The 21,716-nt window shown below is 32.7% G+C and overlaps 2 protein-coding genes across 3 annotated transcripts; both read left to right on the forward strand.

Moving 5' to 3' along the window:
- The first annotated feature begins 10,191 nt into the window (after nucleotides 1-10,191).
- LOC112519693 (lactoylglutathione lyase) lies at nucleotides 10,192-14,515 on the forward strand. 2 transcript variants are annotated; one of them, XM_025127919.1, is made up of 8 exons: nucleotides 10,192-10,270; nucleotides 10,499-10,654; nucleotides 11,105-11,166; nucleotides 12,501-12,561; nucleotides 12,710-12,789; nucleotides 12,882-12,949; nucleotides 13,746-13,835; nucleotides 14,225-14,515. In XM_025127919.1, exons 2-8 carry the CDS (start codon nucleotides 10,535-10,537, stop codon nucleotides 14,323-14,325), a joined length of 582 nt encoding a protein of 193 aa, XP_024983687.1. In that variant the 5' UTR covers nucleotides 10,192-10,270; nucleotides 10,499-10,534; the 3' UTR covers nucleotides 14,326-14,515. The 2 variants fall into 2 exon arrangements, with proteins under 2 accessions (XP_024983687.1, XP_024983686.1); XM_025127918.1 differs by having other exon boundaries at nucleotides 10,253-10,414.
- A 4,458-nt stretch (nucleotides 14,516-18,973) lies between these two features.
- LOC112520257 lies at nucleotides 18,974-20,172 on the forward strand. The gene has a single exon (XM_025128553.1). The coding sequence runs from the start codon at nucleotides 19,065-19,067 to the stop codon at nucleotides 20,031-20,033; it is 969 nt and encodes a 322-aa protein (XP_024984321.1). The 5' UTR covers nucleotides 18,974-19,064; the 3' UTR covers nucleotides 20,034-20,172.
- Nucleotides 20,173-21,716: the final 1,544 nt, after the last annotated feature.

The following is a 21,716-nucleotide window of genomic DNA, read 5'->3' on the forward strand; positions in this document are numbered from 1 at the left end:
TATATATATATATATATATATAGTTTTCTCAAAATTTTATAATATTCTTTAAATTTATATTTTATTCAAAAATAAAAAATTATCGTTTTTCAAAACCATTAAAAAATTGTATTATATTGATAGAAATAAAGAATAAAATAAAACATTAAAATTGAGATATATCCCGTTTCATTACACGTGCTTCATTCTAGTCATCCTTACCTATTTTTTAAATTTAAACTATCTTTTATAGTAATTTAATCAAATAAATCATATAATAAATTAAATAAATGTTTGTTTTTAACTGATTAATAATTAAATTGGTATATTTACTGATTATAAATATTTATTATATACTATATTTTTCTAGTAATGGGTTACTAACATAATATATAAAATAAAGTATATTATTTATTATGATAAAAAAATTGAAATTAATGTTGGCAAAAAGCTTTTATTATTTAAAGGTGTATTGGGAGTCGTTGAACAACACCACTACAACTCAAATGTGTCGTGTAGCGGGAACTCCCAAGTTGATTCCTCACCCCCATCGAAAATAGACCGTGACTCCTGAAAAACTGGAATTTTAATAAAAATAAATAATAAAATATTTAATATATTCTTTGTTTTTTTAGTTAAATATTTATTTAATTAGAATTATTGGATTAAATTTGTTTGGATGGTTGTGACTTGACATTTACATAGGAATCGTTTGATTTTTATAAAAACTTTTATTAGCTTCTTATGTTTAATTTGTTAAAATGTAAGGTTATTTAGATTGTTTGTTTTTTTTCAATTTTGTTAGAGACACTTATTTCTTATTGTCATCTTATTAGGTAAGAGATAAATCAATATCTTATTTGCCTCTTATTGTTCTTCGAACCTTCGACAACGACATTTCTCAATTGATTAACCTTAATCAATCATTTTCTCTCAATCAATATCCTTACCAAATTAATTCTCACGTCTCTCAATTGATGTATTTTAATTTGATTTAAATGTGTTGAATACATTAATGACATGTTCTCGTTTAAGTGAATGTTAATTATAATTTAGGAATATTGTGAACACAATGTGCACATTATACATTGTGCATAGTGTGCACACTCTGCAAATGGTGGTTCTGTGGTAGGGATGACTGTGCGTAGTGTGCACACTATACATTGTGCACAGTAACGTCATCACTGGACGATGGTTGCCGAGAGATGTAGCAAAGAAATAAAATAAGAGAGAAAACCTAGAGATATGGCGAGGGGTTGGGTACATAAATAGATCTATTGGGTTGGGTTTCGTTTTCCAATTTACTTCAAATCGCAGGAAACTTGTCTCTTTGTAGTTTCAAGATATATATGGTGACACACAATAAATTGATATAAGTGACATTTTTCACAACCTTTTAACTTTTTACACTACGAAGGAAGAACGAAGCGGTTGGCCATGCCACCATATGTACCACCTGGGTTCGACTATGTCTATCTTCATCATTTGGAAGTAGAAGAATGTGATGCTGTTTTTTTCTGGTTTTTATTTTTTTAATCAATATTCTAAATGGCGTGCGTCATGGCATGGCGACACAGCCAAGCCTCAAGCTTTACGAATTACGGTGAGGCCATGGCGTTTTCCAATGCGTTGCGTAAGACGGAAAATCTATATACAATATACACACACACATATATATATATATATATATGTGTGTGTGTGTGTGTGTGTGTGCGTGTCAGTGTTTTGATTGAACAATAATGATTAAGTTCTTAATAATTTAAATTTATATAAAACGATAAACAAAAGAAGAACCATAAATTGATAATTTGACATCAAATATACAAAGTTCATAAAAATGATATCAAGAGATTATAACAAAAAGAACGAATGGGCCAAGTCAACTACAATGTCGATCTCACCATATTTGTGTGATGATCTCAACAGATTTTAAATGGAGTGACAAACTGATGATTGACGAACTTCGAAGGAAGAAATCAAGAAACGCTTTTGCTTGTCGTACTCGTAAATCGCATGAGTCGTAGATGCTAGTGATTAGTAATTTAGAATTTTCCATATTAGGGTTTTCTAAGTCTTTTTAAAAGCTATTTCCAGTCCACATTATGTTTACTCCTATTTAAGTTTTGAAAATTGCATTTTGCCACCCACACCTTTATAACGCCACATAATTTGTAACCCCAATTAATGCCATAACATGTCATAATGAGCTCGACAACTTGTATCCACGCCAAGAGGGTAAATGTGGCGGGAAGGTCACGCACGCCATGGCACCGCCAAGACGCGTTTTTTAGAACTTGTTTTTAATATATGAATCTTCTTCTCATTAGGGTTTTAGAAGTCGTAATGGTTTACCGTTATTTGATTGGATATTGTTATGAAACAATTTCATTAGTATGTGAATTCGGTGAAACCATGTGGTTGTTAGTATGTTCTGTTAAATGAAAAACATGAAAAATATGAGTTCTTTTTTCCATTRAGGAAACCATGAAATCTTGAAATCATTCATATAAACCATGAAATTATCGGTTTTTTCATTCATGAAACCATGAAATCTTGAAATCATTCATATAAACCATGAAATTATCGGTTTTTTCATTCATGAAACCATGAAATCATGAATTTTTTTCATCCACGAAACCATGAAATCATGAGTTTTTTAATTCAGAAACCACGAGATCATGAAATCTTGAGTTTTTTCATTTATGAAACCATGAAACATGAGTTTTTTCATTCAAGAAACAATGAAATCTTGAGTTTTTTTTTCTTTCATATTTTAACCGAATTTTTGGATTTGATTTTAGGATTTCTGTAAGATTATTGTAAGGAAATTGATTAGATGATGGAAAGTTTGTTTAGGATTTTTTTATGAATTCTTAGAAGATTTTTTTTAAAACCTTTTTACACTTATGATGTCATTTAATTTTATAAGGGTGCGTTTGGTGCGCAGACAGGACATGACAGGACAAAACAGGACAGGACAAGACAGAACAGAACAGAACAACTGTTCAGCGTTTGGTAAGACATGACAGGACATGACAGAACTGGTTAAAATGACCAATTTACCCCCAGTGAGCTGTTTAGTGTTAAAATGACCAATTTACCCTAATCACGATTCTTTCAATCGTCATCCATCTCGTTCTCTTCTCTGCTCCATTTATTAGCCAATTTGGGGGAGTAATCCGATTTCGCAATCGATAGCAACGTATTCACTCGAGGATCGCAGTCACCAGGCTTCGGCAAACAAAAGTTATTAGAATCCTTCGCCATATCTACCGAAACCGAATCTTTAAACTTAGGTATAAAACACTTTGTACCAAATCATAAAAACCAGTTGTTCATCACCCCCCAGTCAGGCTTCACTGCTCTCATTCCTTCCACTATCTATATTGCTTTATGTTTTTTATCCTTTGATTCCCTTTCTGTTCAAATTGGTTTCTAGGGTTATAATTTTGCCAAGGCCAGACGTATTTTCTTTCATTCCTTTCTGGCACAAGGGTTTTGGATATAATTGATGAAGAAATCGACATAGCAGGATTACTAATTTCTTGATTATATAATTGTTGAAACAAGTACAGAATTGATATAGCCTGTTCGTCGGCCTATAAAAAATAAGAACAGATAAAAAGCGATGACAGAAGTCGATCACTTGTTAGCAAAGAAAGTAGCTGACCGGTACCTGAAGCGTGAGGTTCTTGGAGAAGGTACCTATTTCTTTCAAAAATGTCATATTATGTATCACGATCGTGCCTCTCAGGTCTCGCCATGGTTTCAACTCCTTTTAAAAAGAGAAAAGAATCACGATACTCACCGCCGTTTCCTACCAATCTTGATGTCGTCACCGTCGTCGCCGCCGTCGCTGCCTACTGCTTACCGGTGGAAGGAGAGGGGAAGAAGGTCACAATGATAAAGGAGACGGTGGAAGATGGAGGGGAAGAAGGGCATGATGATGAAGGTTTTGAGAGGGTAGAAAGGTCAATTATTTCTTGTTCTAGTTAGTTTCATGGGGGGAAAGGTGGACAACCGTGTCCTACCCGTGTTCTACCTTGTTCCACTTAGTCCCACATAAAACCCCACCAAACATGGGACAAATGTGTTCTGTCCTGTCCTGTCCCACTCTGTTCTGCCTACCAAACGCACCCTAACCGTTATTTAATTTTTTTTAATTAAAACAAATATATGAAAAAGATTTGGAACATTGATCAAATGAAATCTACGGTTAAAATTTGTCTATAGAGTCAGTATGAATATGCGATTTTAGAAATGAAACCACCTCTATTTTTGCATATGTATGTATGACTTGGTTGATAGCTTAATTTTTGTTATTTTTGTATTATTTTTAAATCAATATATTTCATTAATTAATTGATAGAATATTTCTTGTAGTACCTTAATTTTAATTACGTATAAATGAAATTATTATCAATATAAAACTAAAAGCTTACTACTTTTCCATTTTTATATATTTTTTAGAATTAAATATATATAAAAAAACTTATAAGCATTAAATATAACTAAATGATCATATTTTGTTAAACCTAATTTAGATTTGTAGGATGTGAAAAATGTGTGATGTTATCACGTGTTGTTTTATTCCGATGTAGAAAAACATTTTGGACTACATCTGTTGAGTGAGCATGTTTGTATTATCACATATTAATAGAAAAGCAACAGACTGTCCTGATAACTTCGAATCCAACTTAAAATCATGGTGGAAGTTATTGATATCCCACTACTTGAGACTTATAAGGAGCGAACAATTATCATATTCTATCTATGTGAGACGAGTTGTTACAAATGATATTATAATTTGGTTGACGAAACTGTAACATATATACCAAAACATTTGTATGATCATTAAACATTTTGACAAAATGAAATTTCCTTAGCAAAAATTAAAAAAAGAAAACCCCCATAATGTTGGATATAGTTTTGTGCCATGGTAATAACATAAAACTGAATACAACAAATCACAAGGGTGGTGTCTGATTGGTTTGAGTTTGGCTCCAAAGGTCAAAAATACTTGGAGGTCCCAGGTTCAAATCCAAGGAATAATAAGAATCCTCTTGTGGCCACGTAGGTTCAAATGCGGTGACTCCGGGCCATCTGCAAAGCAGGTGGTCTCCCTGGTATTAGTCGGCTCGCATAGCGGGTTGGATATACAGGTTAATCAGGAAAAAAAAAACCGAATACAACAACATAGATTCACAGAGGAAGGATAAAAATGTTCACATTGAACTTCAAAATGCATTAACTAAACATTTGTGGGACGAGTATGTTAACTCGAAAAACTATTATAACTAAATTTACTTTAGATGCATGTTATCTTCTATAATTGAATTATTGTAATTTAATTTCCTTCGGGTATATTTATTAATTAAAGTTGTCATTTTAATTTTAATGATATTTCAATAAATAAATTGTTTTAAAATCAAGTGATAATTATTTATAAATTATAGAAATTAATTATATATTATGCTATGTACTAATAAAATAGTATAATAATAATAAATAAATAAATATATTATTTAATTGTTATTATCAAAAATGTTTTTTTTAGTGTTTAATGGATCCATCATTTTTAATGATTTTAATCTTTTTATAAAAATTTTATTTTTAATGGTTGAGTTACAGATGGTATAAGAATGATAAGAAAAAGAAATCACCAAAAAAGAAAAATAAATATACCTCAATAATCAATATTGATTAATAAACAAAAATTAACAGGTGAATGTTCTAGAATTAATCAGTTCGTATAACGGGTTGAATACTCATGTTAATAGAAAAAATAGTATTGATTAATGGTATGACTAGTGGTTAATTATCAATTTTAAGTGGATTCTTATTATTGAATTTAGATTTTTAGATGAATCCATATCAGTCAGATCATTTTATAAATTATTGGGTCTCAAGTTTACCAATTGTTTGTCGAGGTAAGAACTTATCAAGTCATATTACCTTACATGATGAATATGCTAAAGACCAAAAACTTACCCGATAAGTGTAAGACAATGATCAAGAGTCTTACTTAGTAAGTGAGAGCTACGATTCTTACCACGGTAAACACTTGTCGGGTAAATTATTGCATACGATGTCATTTTGGTGGACTAAAATCTTACCCGATAAGTAAATATTAATGTTAAATATTACCAGTAAACACTTACCGGATAAGTGTTTGGTAAATAACCTAGAGTATTTAAACTTTAGTTGATACATCTCCATCAAAATCCAACATATTTGGGTCACCACCTCTTATATAATATATAATATAATATATATATATATATATATATATATATATATATATATATACACACATACCCTTAATACTAGATACATGATGAAAGATGTAGAGCCAAAAATGTTGCCTTTGCCTGCATTTGCACCTGCACCATTCTACCTTTCTTCTCCATCTTCATCTTCTTTCTTCACCACCACCACCACCACCACCACCACCACCACCGCTGTGCTGTCATCATCATAACACATAAGCTCAATATGTGTGTGTGTGTGTGTGTGAGCAGGTGGAGATAGGTTAAGAAGAAAAGAAGGGTGCAGGGCAAATGCAGGTTAATGCAAATTTTCATCCATGTTCAGATCTCTGCTATACTTTCATGATATATATATATATATATATATATATATATATATACATATATCTTCCAGCAAAAGGGCTTCTACATCAACATTTTCATGCCACATATTCTCACTCTCGTTCCTTCTCTCTCTCTCACACACACACCCACACCCACACCCACACCCACACACTTTTAAGTTGAGTTAAACAGTCAAAAGTACGGTGGTTCATGGTTGAAGTTAGGGGTGTTAGTTGGGTGGTTTATTTAGTTTTCGATTTAATGTGTGTTTTTATGTAGAGAGTAGGCAAATAGGATCCATGTGTGGGAAAGTTGGGCACGAAGTAGAGTTAATGTGAGAAGTATAAGAAGGGATCTACACCCTCGGATACATATTAGGATGAGATACATTAGATTCATTCCCGTATCAAAAGTGATTCATGAATGTGTTAAAGATTAAAAGTAATCAAGGGTCCAGATCTATTCTTACGTTTCTCACCTTAACTATTTCACACACAATCTTCACCTTGTATTGCTTGCACACCTTTGAATAGTGTACACATAATGATTATCTATTTTATTATCTATCTTATTGCACGTATGCACAAAACTTGTGTATGCACAAGTCAGAGGTGCTCACAGATTCGGACTCTCAGTTCTAGTGATTGAGGTAAGTTCAACATGCCTACTACCCCTCCCAAACCTTACTTCCAGTGGTATATATTGAGTACATTTGGTTTGGTTTAATCAGTTTTCAACTTCCTTCGAGTAATAGAATCAAATAAAATTTGGTTTAATCAATTTCGGGTTTATTATTCCGTTCTGCTATCAGGTAAACCGAATATATAATATGCCTCTCAAACAAAAGCTAGACGGTGTCCCTGAGGACGGAGATCGACGAGAGTTTGCCAAATCCCTAGGTGGTGCTAGACCTTGACTCTAATGCCAAATTAGGATCCGTGGAAATCTTTTAAATCTCTTTCTAAAAGATCCTTTATCGAGAGATGAAAAATATTCCATATATACATGTTTGATAGTCAGTATCTAACCAATTTGGAACTCCAATAGTTGTTTTGCCCATAGATTCAAGTCGAGTTTAGTCCACTTACCGATTATCTAGCAATTGAATGCCGAATGCAATGGTTGAATAAACAGTTATCTTTCGAACAAAATTGCAAGATCCGGGAACCATAATGTACGCCTTTTCTCTTTTGACAAATACAATGTTTGCTTTAACAAAGACCACAAACATTTTATTACCATTTTAACGTTAATTATCGGACATTTATTAGATCAGTAATAAGAAACTACAAGATGATGCGAATTGACGTTACTTCATGTTTTTTATAAACAAAAACACTGATATGATGTTGTTTTCTATCAATTCATAAAATCTTTGTAGATTAAATTATGGTTAAGTTAATTCTAAAGCAAAACAACTTGTTCTAGCAAATATCAGTGTTCTAAAAGACCTGCCGTAACAACCGTTATGGTGTGTCGTGACTCAAGACTTGTGTCTCATGTCATGTTACGTCTGTGGTAGTCATGGCCTAATGCAACGTTTTATCTAACGTGATATTTGATTTCTTTACCTTTTTAATGTCTTGTTTATTATTTTTTAATATATAATGTATTTAAATTGTTTAATAGCATTGATTCATTGAGTAATAGTATAAAACACATACACACACACACACATATATATATATATATATATATATAGGGTATATTTCAAATGCAACCATGTCCATTTGGACAACCAATGCAACCCAATTAATTGAGATATTAATCGAAATGATGAGAGTTCATTTATTATGATTTGAATATTTATGAAAGATGAATATGGTTCATTAATTATGATCAATACTTTATATTAAGAAACAATCAAAACTTCTATGAAATCACATATTAATCAAATGAAATGGACGGTTGAGATTGAGTTGTATTGGTTGCACAAATGTCAAGGGTTGTATAATAACCAACCTCTCTCTCTCTCTCTCTCTCTCTATATATATATATATATATATATATATATATAGGCCTATTCAAGGGAGAACTGACTAGTTTGTAGTAACCGTGAGATCCAATCTTAACCACAAATCAATATATAAATTAGAAAATTTATAATTTTGGTAATTTTTAATTAAAATTTTAATGCAATGACATTTTAGGTATTTTCTCTTCTCTCTTCTCTCTCCGTCCCCGTCTTCCGGCCACCGTCCTCCGGTGATACCACAGTGTGATACTCAAAGCACATATAAGATGCATTGTGATACCACTGTGTTACATATCCGATCGACCGCATAAACGACCACAGTGTGATACCCAATCACATATAAGATGCATTGTGATACCACTGTGGTATCACCGGAGGACGGTGGCCGGAGGCCGGGAGACGGAGAGAGGAGATAGGAGAGAGGAGAAAAAATACCTAAAATGTCATTGCATTAAAATTTTAATTAAAAATTACCAAAATTATAAATTTCTTAATTTTTCTATTGATTTGTGGTTGAGATTGGACCTCACGGTTACCATAAACTAATTAGTTCTCATTTGATTAGGCCCATATATATATATATATATATACATATATATATATAATTATCTATATAGAGGAGGTTTACTTTGTAAACCATGTAATTTGTATAAACCGTATAAACCTCATTCAATCAATCATAGATTTTCAATTTTTTCATCTTTTTTGTAATTATGAGAGATTGGTTAATCATTTTTATTGTGGAAGATGTTAATCATAGATATTATCATCTTCATTATATTAATTTTAAAGAAATATATGAAACAATTTCATTAAAATTTCATAACTGTATATGAAACAATTTCATGAAACAAAATCATTAATTTAAACAATAAAATCGACGGATAAAGGTGGTTTGCACGGTTTGTACAAATACAGATGGTTTGTATTTGCTTGCTCATACACACACACACATGATATAGAGATTTGTCATCACAAATCACGCCTTGAGAAACTCCATTATCTCGCCATGTCTCCTAAAGCTTGAGGCTTGATCTCGTCGCCTCGTCATGTCTCCTGAAACTTGAGCTTGATCTTGTCGTCACGCCATACCTCATACGATTTTGAACCTTGGCAATTATTAATACAAAGATTTTCGAATTTTTTTAGAGAATATCAAACAATTCAATACTCAAGCAAAACAACTTGTTTTAGCAAGTATTCATACAAAGATTTTCGAAGAAGAACCAGAGACGATTAAAGTTAAATAAAGGTATAATTAGAAGAAAGTGACAAATAGCTCATGTAGCTTATTGAAACGCTGGCTATTTCAAATAGTATTTCAACAAACTAATTTATCAGCTAATTTTTACCAATCAAAACAGAGGTTTACAATAAACTTACAAAATAAGTTAGCTTATAGCTGATAAGACATACCCTAAGAAGACAAAAACTAAACTTAGGAAATTTATTCATCGATGCATATTCCTAAAACCCAACGGATGGAAAGTTATCACACCCGAACAAAAATTATAGGGGTCTCTGTGTAATATAAAAACTTCAAGGACTATTTTTGCTTTTTTGTAATTATCATGGAGGATAAATACACATATTATTATTTCTAGGGGGTATAAATGCAAATAATCACATTTTCAATTCAGGCGAACCGTTTCATCGGCGGTATACATCATCAGGATAAACACTCTGCACATATTGGTTGCCGTTTCGTCTCTGGATTCCCACAGTAAGCTTTCTTATCTCTTTAATGGCGTCGTCTCTGATCACGACTTCCTTATCTCTTCTTTCTCCTTCCCTCCGATTCGCTACTAGCAAACCCTATTATTATGCATCTCCGATCCCCTCTATTTTAACTAAATCTCCGAAACAGGTTCAAATTTATAAATCGCAAATTTGAGCTAAACTTAGTTTACAAATGATCTCAGTCTTTGGTTTTCTGTATTGATTGTTGCAGGTTTTTGTGAATCGACGCCGTTTGATATCATCGTCAATGGCTTCGGACTCGAAAGAATCGTCTACAATGGAGTCGAAAGAATCTCCGTCAAAAAATCCAGGGCTACGAAGTACACCACCCAGTGAAGAAACTAAGGGCTACTTCATGCAACAAACGGTATTTCATCACACATGCTTTTAAATCGTGCTTTTGCTGTATGGAACTGGATATGGATATTGAACCTTGACATAGGGTTTGTATGATGGTATCAGACCATGAATACCATCGAACTCCACTCTCGATTTTTGAACTTCTAGTAGCGATTCAAGAGAGTAAGCTGTGGCAAAGATATTACCATAATAATTAAGTGTATTGTGTGTTTGATGCTTGAGTTTGTTTCTTTTGTACAAGACTTTGTCAGGGAAGGTGTTTTGAGTTAATTTACCACTCCATATGATTCTTTTTTGTTGTTCAACATCTAACACTAGGAAATAGGTAATGACAAGAAGGTAGAAGAACATAGAAGAGAAAAAAATCTATAGTTTTAGATGATTTATTTGAACCTCATGAAGAAGAAGTAGCTGAATCATTCTAGAGGATGCACTAACTATGTACTTTGTTCTTCAGATGTATCGAATTAAAGATCCAGAAGCCAGTCTTAAGTTCTACTCAGATATCCTGGGAATGTCGTAAGTCTGCTTGTTTCATGTACTTATTACGCTCTGTGTCCTCTAAATCAAATGTCCGATTTGGTCTTTGGCATGTATGTTAGGTGGTGCTTCTCATATTGGTTACTATTTTTTATCATCATTTTTCGAATTCTTTTTTGTAAAAACAAGTTACTAACTAGAATGTGTACATTTCAGTATCAGATTGGGCATTTATTTTGGATGGATTTGGTCTACATATTTACATATGTTGATAGTGCAGGCAATCTGGTGTACTTATTTGGTATCTCTAATGTTGCTTGAATTATAAGCAAACATATTTTTAGTAATTAGTAGTAAGTAACATTTCATTTACTTCACCTTCTTCAATGTCCTTTTTATGGGGTCCCAGGTGGCAAATTCATGTCGGGACTGGGGGTACTATGCATAGCCTCCCGCTCCATCCATCTGAGATAATGTTAGACCTATCTCAAAAAATTTAACTAGAAGCATAGTTGTTAAAAGCGCACCTAGGCTCTGAGGCTCATAAGGCTCAAGGTCTTGGGCTTGGTGAGACATATTCACGAGGTTCACTAAGGTGCTAAACCTTGGCTGAGGCACCTTGTGGGCCTAGGCGTGCCTCACAAAGAGTTATTAAATACCTAGTCAAACCCTTATATTAAATAAGTTTTCTCATCTTCTCATATTCTTGAATTCTTAAGAAAAATGTTATTAAATAGATGACATAAGTCAAACCCTAATATTAGATACCAGGTCTTTAGAAATTCAAGCCTCCTCTATAAATACCCATACCTTAAAACTTCTCCCTCAAGGCTCACGCTTTATACCCTTCTGCCTCTGTTGAAGTACTGTTGGTTGCTGCATTGGAGGCTTGTACTTGCTGCATATTTCAGTTGTGTGTAACTTTGTGTGTGTGCATATATATATATATGTATGTATATATATGTATGTATATATATATATGTATGTATATTTTGATAAGATTATGCCCTGCATTTCTGAGGCCTGCACCTTGCGCCTTGAACCTTTTACAACTTTGATTAGAATTTAGAAGATGACATGGTTTCTAATTTACCCTAATATTGCATTAACATATGTGGTGGTGCTCTTCATTCCTGTAATTTCTTAGTGTCTGTCATTTGAACATGTGGTGTTGTCTTGTTAACTTTTCCCCCTTACTACTTTAGGTTTTTTTTTCTTCCTGTTTATTCCTGTTGATCATTAAAGAATGAGAAACCGATATGCTAACCAATCTAAAGGCGTAGAATTCTAAAAGAAATCTGGAAACCATCAATTATATTAGGAAGAAAGAAGTTGAACTTTCTTGTTGATCTTTGCCTCATTTTCTATTGCAGATTGCTTAAGAGGCTGGATTTTCCAGAGATGAAATTTAGCTTGTACTTTCTGGGGTATGAGGTGAGACATTAAAGCCTAGTACTACCCACAAATATAGGATGAACATATCTTTTCTATGTAATCTGAGGCAGCCATTTTGTTTACCTGATCATGCAATTGCTTCATTGAACTCTTCATGAATCTCCCAAGTTCCCTTCCTCCCCCACAGGATACCTCATCTGCTCCAAAAGATCCAACTGAGCGCACTGCATGGACATTCGGTCAAAAGGCCACAATTGAGCTTACACAGTATGAGATATCTTCATGCATTCTTCTTCATTTTTTCTCCATTCATATCCTGTCCCATATTTAAATCTAACTTTTTGATAACACTTTTCCAGCAACTGGGGCAGCGAGAAAGACCCTAAAATAATGTACCATAATGGGAACTCAGAACCTCGAGGATTTGGTATGGTAATCTCTAAAATGCAGATTTAATGTTTAATGATCAGAATCTGTTAGCAAGTGCATCACTATCATGTTGATTACAAAGTGAACTAGAAAATGAGCAAATGCATCTTTATGTTGAATGTAATGAACTCTGTTTGGTAATTGCCAAGTCAAAATGGACATGATTTGAGGGTGGAAATTGAACTCTGGGGGAGAAAATTTACTTGATGCATTTTGATGAGTCTATAGCATAAAACATTTATCTTGATGGTCATTTTTTGTGTTTTAATCTTTACTTTAATAATTATATATGTAAATTGTGTTCTTGTGATTGCTAGTCAAATGAGATTCTACAAGAATCATATGAAAAATGAAAATTTTGACTATATTTCCGAGTGCTTCTGAGGGTTGTTTGTTTGGTTTTCCATTTAGTCTTGAATGGTTAAAGCTGACTGTGGATTAATTTGTATGTATAGATTGGGAAGATTTTTTTTTGGGAGGGTTATTTCATAGATGAAAGGAGCATCTTTTTTAATTGGAAAGGGTGGGTGTGGAAAAAACTTGGCTTTCTTCATGAAGCTCCCCTAGAAGCTTATTGAATAAGTCACTTTCTATATTATCATTAAGCCACTACCAAACAAGTTATGTGTAGCTGACCAAATAATCTGTGAGACATATTGATCTCAAGATATGAGATGCTTATTAAGTTTACTGATCTTAAGTTTATTAAGCTTTTAACAAACATGTTAATGATCTCAAGATATGAGACTCAACTTTTCTTCCATGCAACTAACATGCTTCTTCTATGCCTCCAGGACATATTGGTATAACAGTTGATGATGTTTACAAGGCCTGTGAGAGATTTGAAAATTTAGGAGTTCGGTTTGTCAAAAAGCCTAACGATGGTAACTTCACTTCTTTTGATTTTACATTAAGCATTAGACATTGTGCGTCTTTGCCAATTAATGATCAAGGTGCCAACATTATTAGCTTTTGTTAAACTTCTAGCAGCGTGATTCCACTAGCTACGTCCACCGAGTATTATAAATAGTAATATGAGCTTTAAGGTTTCGATATAAGTTACGTGTGATTGCAAATCAACCGAGAGTTAGGGACTGTGTGGTTGATTTTTCATTAAATCCTGTATGGATACAGCTTGGCTTTCTACATAAAGCTCTCTCTAGAAGCTTTACTGAATAAACCACTTTCTATATCATTAAGATACTACCACACGGTTGTATATAGCTGATAAGCTACGAGTCTTTTTAAACTGCTAACTACAATTTTGTTGCAGGTAAAATGAAGGGGATTGCGTTCATCAAAGATCCAGATGAGTACTGGATCGAGATATTTGACACAAAAACCATTGCAAGTGTAGCCAAGGCTGCTGCTTAAGAGGTAATTCCTTAACCTCTGTGAAAAGGTTGGTTGATGAAGAATGGTGTTTGTGAGATTGTAATTATGGTTTCAACTCTTCTGGCCCTCCAAAACTAGAATAATGACGAATTAAACCCTCCAAAATCTGAAATGCTACATTGTTGAGTTTTCAACTTCAAATAAAGAAGTATATTGGGTTTGTTATTTAATAAATAGTAAGATTCATTTTAGGGGCCGTTTTACCAACCGGGTGTAAATGATGCGAGTCGAGTTCGAGTATCAATATACCCGACTCAAACTCGATATGCCATTTCTCAAGCTCGAACTCGAAAGCTCACGAGTAGTTAAAAACTCAACTCGACTCGAACTCGATTGCAATTTTTTAAAATCGAACTCGAACTCAAACTCGAATCAAGCTCAAATCAAGCTTAAAGGTGTTCTCTTAGTTTTTATAAAACTAAAGGGATCAACTTCAAACTTTATCATGAAAAAGTCAAAGATAGAAATTCTATTTTTCTCTCTTTTTATAACATCTTTTCTCCATTTCTTTACGATCTCTCTTTCAATGTAAGACAATTTTCACCAACATTTTTATAGTTTTTTTATTGTGATTTTAATAAAAAATAATTGATTAGCATTTATAATTAAAAAATGCATAATTTTGTTTAAATTTCTAAAAATATAAGACATTTTTATTACAAATATTTTTACAAATTTTATTTATAAAAACTAATTATATATAAAATAATCGAGTATCTCACGAGCTTTTTGAGTCGAGTATTGGGTAGCTTGACTCGACTTGTTAATATGTCGAGTCGAGTTCGAGTTCGAGTTCAAGCCGAGCCTATTCGAGTCGAATGTTGACCGAGTCGATTTCGAGTAGCTCGCGAGTTGTCTCTTATCGTTTAACACCCCTAGTCTTGTAACATTCTTTGCTATCAAAATGGATTGATGACAAACATCTTCAATCTGGTAAGTGCGTACCGGTTAGGAGTTTTTTTCCCCTCATTTACAGGGTAAGATTTTCAGTCCTTGTCATGCTCAATTTTTTAGGTAATTGATATAAGTTAGCGTTTACCCAGTAAGTGTTTGATAAAATCCCCCTTAATCTATACCATCTTATAAAGCATTTGGCTAAAACTCTTAAAAACTCTTAAACCTGTTCATCCCTATATTTAAAAACATATTCAATAAAATGTAATTGATGTCATAAAATTTAATATTTTGTTTGGTAATTAAAAGTTCTCCAAACCGTTTAAAGTTTAAACATTTTATAAGAGTTTTTGCTTATCTGATTCATTATATCTGAATAATTTAAAGCCAAATTCCATCAACTTGTATAATTTACTGTTACTATGCATCTATATATATATAGGATTGGCTTTCGGTGAGAAAGGAAATTATGATGAAAAACGTAAGAAAAGATCTCCACTCTTGGATCAGTTCTAATTGAATGTCAACACTAATGAGGTGCATCGAGTTGCACTAGATCAATTTCCTTCTAAGTTCTAAAGCACAACTCATGGGTTGACATGAGATTAAAAGTGATCAAAGATTCAAATCTCTTTTTACGCTTCTCACAATAACTTTCTTTCTCACACGATCATTTGTCTCTATATATTTTTGTTTACTTTATAAATTAAGTCATTTGTATAAATCGTACAAACCGATCTTATTCGTTGATTCTATTGTTTAATTTAATAAAATTGTTTAATCCCATGAAATTGTTTCATATATTTTTATTTCCATGTAAAAATGAAATTGCCAATGTATTTCTCATTTTGATGGAATTTGTTTTCGAAAATTAATACGATAAAGATGATAATGTCCATAATTAACCTACTCTACAATAGAAATGACTAATTAATTCTCATAATTAAGAAACAAGTGAAAAAGAAAAGAAAATTTGTGATTAATTGAATGAAATTTGTATGAATGGAGAGGTTTACTAATGGGGATGTTTGTTTTTCGTGAGACCCGTAAGACCAATTCTTAACCCTTGGATTAGATCTACAATCGTCAGATTTGAACATTTATAAATGCCACGAGACTCCTCAATAATCACAAAATTGCCATCATGCAATTTAGACCATTAGATCATTAACTTATAAAGTTGATCAATGAACATAAATTGGTCTTACAGGTCTCACGAAAAACCATTGGTCTCTTATGATTCCTATTCTATATATATATATATATATATATATATGTGTGTGTGTGTGTGTGTGTGTGTGTGTTTGTGTGTGTATATATATATAGAGAGAGAGAGAGAACTTTTTTATATTTGTACAACCAATATAATTCAATCTTAACCGTTCATTTAATTTGATGAATATGTAATTTGATAGAAGTGTTGATTGTTTCCTAATATAAAGTATTGATCATAATTAATAAACTTTATTCATCTTCCATAAATATTTAAATCATAATGAATGAACTCTTATTATTTAGATAGATATTTCAATTTATTGGGATGTTTAATGTCAGACTCTATAAGATCCAATGTGAAGTCAATTTATGAACGTCATGATGACCAAATGTGTAATATAATCAAATGTATTTAGTTTTATAGAATATTTTGCTTTATCAGTAGGATTTAAGACTTATCTTATATTTTAATATGTTTATCAGTTGGTCATGAGTTAGTTTATAAAGTTCAAACGTATTAATAAGATGTATATATGTAATATAAGTTGTAAATGTTATATAATATAACAAATTGAGGGTTTTCAAAAACTATTTAAGTTTCCATTTTTATTGTTTACAGAATAAGAATATTATAAAAATTGAAATCTTTTGTATGTATTATGTGATATTGATTTGTACATGATGATTTGGTATCTGTATTCTTAAACAATTAAGAGTTTTTAAATTTTTTATAGTATTAGAAAAGCACTCGTATAATGCAACGAGATATATTTCGATCTCAATGTTTGGTTTTATTTTGTATGTGTAGATCTTATAATACAGTTTATGTGGTTCTGAGAAAAAGAATAATATTTTTATTTTTGAATAAAATATAAATTTAAAGATATCATAAGATTTTGAAAATAAATATATCGATATTAGTATCAATTAACTATTTAAAAGTTCTTATTATTTTGTGTAATTTAAATCATATTTAACTCAATTTTTTATTATAATTTAATTTAGATTTAATAAAGAAGTAATTTATTTTTGATTTAAAAATATTTAATTTTTTGTAAGGATAATAATTAAATATTTTGTTAGAACTCAATAATTATTCTAATTATATTTTAAATTTTTTATATTTAAAATGAAATGTATATATTGTGTTTAATTATGTTTATCTGCAGTCAGTTATACGAATTCAAACATGGAGCTTTAATAGTTTGTACTTACGCACAGTTTATTTGTAATTTTGAATTTTAAGTAATTTACATCAATAAACAATACTTCATGTATAAAAAAAAAATTAAGAGTTTTTGTTAAATGTTTTATAATATAGTATAGATAGGTAAATAGAATAAAGATCCAGAGAGAATTTTGGAAAAAAGAACCGGAAAACCATGAAAATTTATCAATATCAAATTAAAGATAATAAAATGATTGTTTCTTTGGTGTAATTTGTATTACTCTAATTTTATTTTATTTTTTGTATTTTGCTAATTTTTTATTTGAAAATTAAAAGAAAATATTTGTATTTTAAAAGAAAAGTGGTTATAACTGTATTTCAATCACATTTGTTGAATCATCTCAATCTCATGGTTTAAATGGGTTATTCGGTTATTTTGGATTCATTTGATCTCATCTGTAGCGAATATCCTATAAATATGTAATTTTGGAGGGAAAAAAAGTTACTAAAATCTCGTTTTTCTCTATTTTAACATGACTGTTGAAGTCGATGTTGCTTTCCAGTTCACTTAATTGAATTGTCAGCTCACCAATTCAAAATCTGAATGGAGACATTAAGACGTCTTGGATCGCTGAAAAAACAATTAAAAAGGGCAATAACATGTAATTGAAGCTTAATTTCAGCATTCTGACTTTACTTTACCCCTTCTTCAAGCAAAATTTGCAATGATTTACCAAAATCACCCTAACCAAAATCTATATGGTGTATACGAAGGTATCGTTTACCAAACGCTTACCCAGGTAAGCACTTATCAAGTCACTTTACTTTACTGGATGAATATGACAAGGACTAAAAATCTTAACCGGTAAGAACGAAGGCAAGAATCGAGAGTTATCTCTGTTAACCGGTATACCAAATACCCATAGGCAATCAATCTGCATCTCTTTAGACTCTTAAGGGCACAATCGTATATTCACAACCCTAATGTGGAATTCAAGTTAGGCTTAGAATCACCAAAAACATGCACCCTTTTTCTTTCTGTGCCAATTTACCAAAAACATCCTCAACCCAAGTTGTGAAAAGCTTTTGATTCAAAGGGCACAATCGTCCATTCACACCCCTTGTGTAGAATTCAAACCCAGTTTACTTTAGGCACTATTCACGCAACACTATCACCTAATGTACAATTCAAGTTAGGCCAAGTATCACCACTCTTTTCTTTCTCCTTACAATTTACCAAAAACACCCCAGATGCTGGTCAACTCAGGCTGCATTTCCATTGGTCCCAAGGGGGCATTCTCGTCTATTACACACAATCCCCCCCCCCCCCAACAAAACCTTGTGCTTTTCTTCAAGAATGTAAGCAAGAAATTGAGCTTTATATCAAACAGACACTTTTGCAAATCTCATACCTCAATTCCTGAACTCGAACTTGTTCGTTATGAAGAACGTCATGAAGCCCGGAAACGGCAAGAGATTCACCGTTATATCTCTCGTCTTCATTGCGTTCTTGTTCACTTTCGCGTCCATTAATCAAATACGTTTCGACCATCTTTCAAACTTCAGAAGATGTGCTATCTCCCCATCTTTATCAAACGACTCTTCGCTATCCATGAAGTCATCAGACGACGAGATCCGAATCCTCCTCGGGATCCTAACACTCCCGGACCAGTACCAACGCCGCCATTTCCTCCGGCTTGTTTACGGGACGCAGTCCGTGGTCGGAGCAAGAATCGACGTGAAGTTTGTTTTCTGCAACCTAACGAAAGAAGACCAGAAGGTTTTAGTGGCACTTGAGATAATGCAATACGATGATATCATAATATTGAACTGCCAAGAGAACATGAATAAAGGGAAGACTTACACCTACTTCTCGAGCTTACCGGATATGCTGATTGACAACTCCGAGGCGGCCAACGGTGGCGGAAGGCGGCAGCAATACCCACCATACCATTACGTGATGAAGGGTGATGACGATGCGTATTTCCGGCTGAACGAGTTGGCAGAGAGCCTGATCCCGCTACCAAGAGAAGACTTATACTACGGCTATGTTATCCCCTGTCCTAGTATGGATCCTTTCGTGCATTACATGTCGGGAATGGGATATTTGGTATCATGGGATATCGTTGAGTGGTTAAGAGATTCGGATATCCCGAAAAAACACTTAGAAGGGCCCGAAGATAAAGTTTTTGGAGATTGGATTCGAGAGGGACGACGTGGGAAAAATCGGCATAACGCTAAGTGGTCTATGTATAATTATCCAGAGCCGCCAACAAGATGTACACACGAGCTTTGGCCCGACACAGTGGCCGTACACCTTTTGAAGACGCAAGAAAAGTGGATACGGACATTGCAGTACTTTAACGTTACCCGAAATATGAAACCTTCAAAACTGTACCATATACCTTAGTTGATGATGATGATGCTATACTACTACATTCTAACCATTTTTTGCTGGAATTTTTCACAGTAAACAATAAAGATTTGATTTTATTGCTAATTTATAGTTCTTAACTTCTTATGTTACTATCTTGCTGATTTGATGTATTCAATTGGCAAATAAATGCTAGGCTTTTGGGCCACTGAGGATTTTCATGGCTGTTATCTTCAGGGCCCCATAGATGCGTGCAAGCTGGTCTGAACACCTACAGAAGAAAAAACGATAAGTATTCAGACAGTAGTTTTTACCTGTATGCGCCAACTGTTGAGCGTTTGCTGTTACCTATGGAATTAGCTTCTTAAAATCCATATATATATCTGAATCTACTGAATGCTTTATCAGACAAAATACAATTTCCTCTGTGATCTATGATAACTTGATAAGAACACAAGTACCAGTGTGTCCAATATTCTCTGTGTTAGGAAATCAGAATGTCTGTACACTTTCAGACCAAACTGCTTTACCACCTCTTCTGTAGGTTGTGATGCTGCAGACCAAATCAAAAACCATTTATCAGCACCATTACACAGCTCTTAGTCTAAAGGGCTGTTTTTAATTGAGATGGGCAGACTTGGAAAAAACTTGCATAGAGCTCCCCCTAAGAGCTTACTGAATAAACCACTTTCTATATCGTTAAGCCACTATTAAACGGTGATATATAGCTGCCAATAAGTTGCGAGTCTCATTAAGCTTGTTAAGCTGCTAACAAACAGAAATGCTGAAGGCCCAACCAAAATATCAACACCATTGCTAAGCTTCAAGTCGGCTTATAAAGAAAAAAAACGCAGAATTTGAGAGCTAGAGAAATTGCTGCATATTTAAGCAATGGAATCAATAGGAACCATATGCCTCTAGAAATTTAGATTTTACTGCAAGCTTGGTGATTCAGTCAATTACTTAATTAGACATCAGAAAGAACACAATCTAATACAGATAAATCAAACATGCATTCATTAACAATTAGCATATATTTACTGAAATTTCAGTGGTTGATCGGACCAATAAAACCAAAACCCTTAAACCCCAAAGTAAGAACATTAAATGTATTTGTGCGCAGATCAATCGAAGGAGACGGAAGAAAATGTACCTTTAATTTTGTGTTTCAATAATGCTGATCTAGAAATCCCCCAATATGTAACAAGAACTCGTGACGTGACGGCCTTCAAAACCCCGTTAAATACCAGCAAGCCCCGCTAATTGCAAATTGATGAATGAGATAGAAAGTCGCGTAATCTCTTTCTCTTGTATATTTTCATACATACAAAAAGTAGACCACTCAAATATACAACATATAATAACACTAAAAAAAATGAAAATAGAAGTGTCTCCATCTCCGACCCAATACAAAAAAAAAATGAGGTAGAAAATGTTGGTATTTACATTTGGGGTCAATAAAGTAGGTCTCTATAAATATATATTGATATAATATTAAAGTTTTATAATTATATATATATATATTGATTTAAAATTTAATATATTAAGATGTTTATTATTATCATAATATTAAAAGTGGTTTTTAGTGTGTGGTTGAAGTAGATTTTTTCTAGTGTTTATCAGTTTTGAGTTAGAGATATCCTGAAACAGGAGATTTAATATGAAAATGTCAGACTTCAATTATCAAAGTAGAAATCGTCGATCTTCGACGGCTTTGAA

Source organism: Cynara cardunculus (assembly GCF_001531365.2).
Source record: "Cynara cardunculus var. scolymus isolate 2C chromosome LG 10, CcrdV1, whole genome shotgun sequence".
In the NCBI taxonomy this organism is placed as follows: domain Eukaryota; kingdom Viridiplantae; phylum Streptophyta; class Magnoliopsida; order Asterales; family Asteraceae; genus Cynara; species Cynara cardunculus.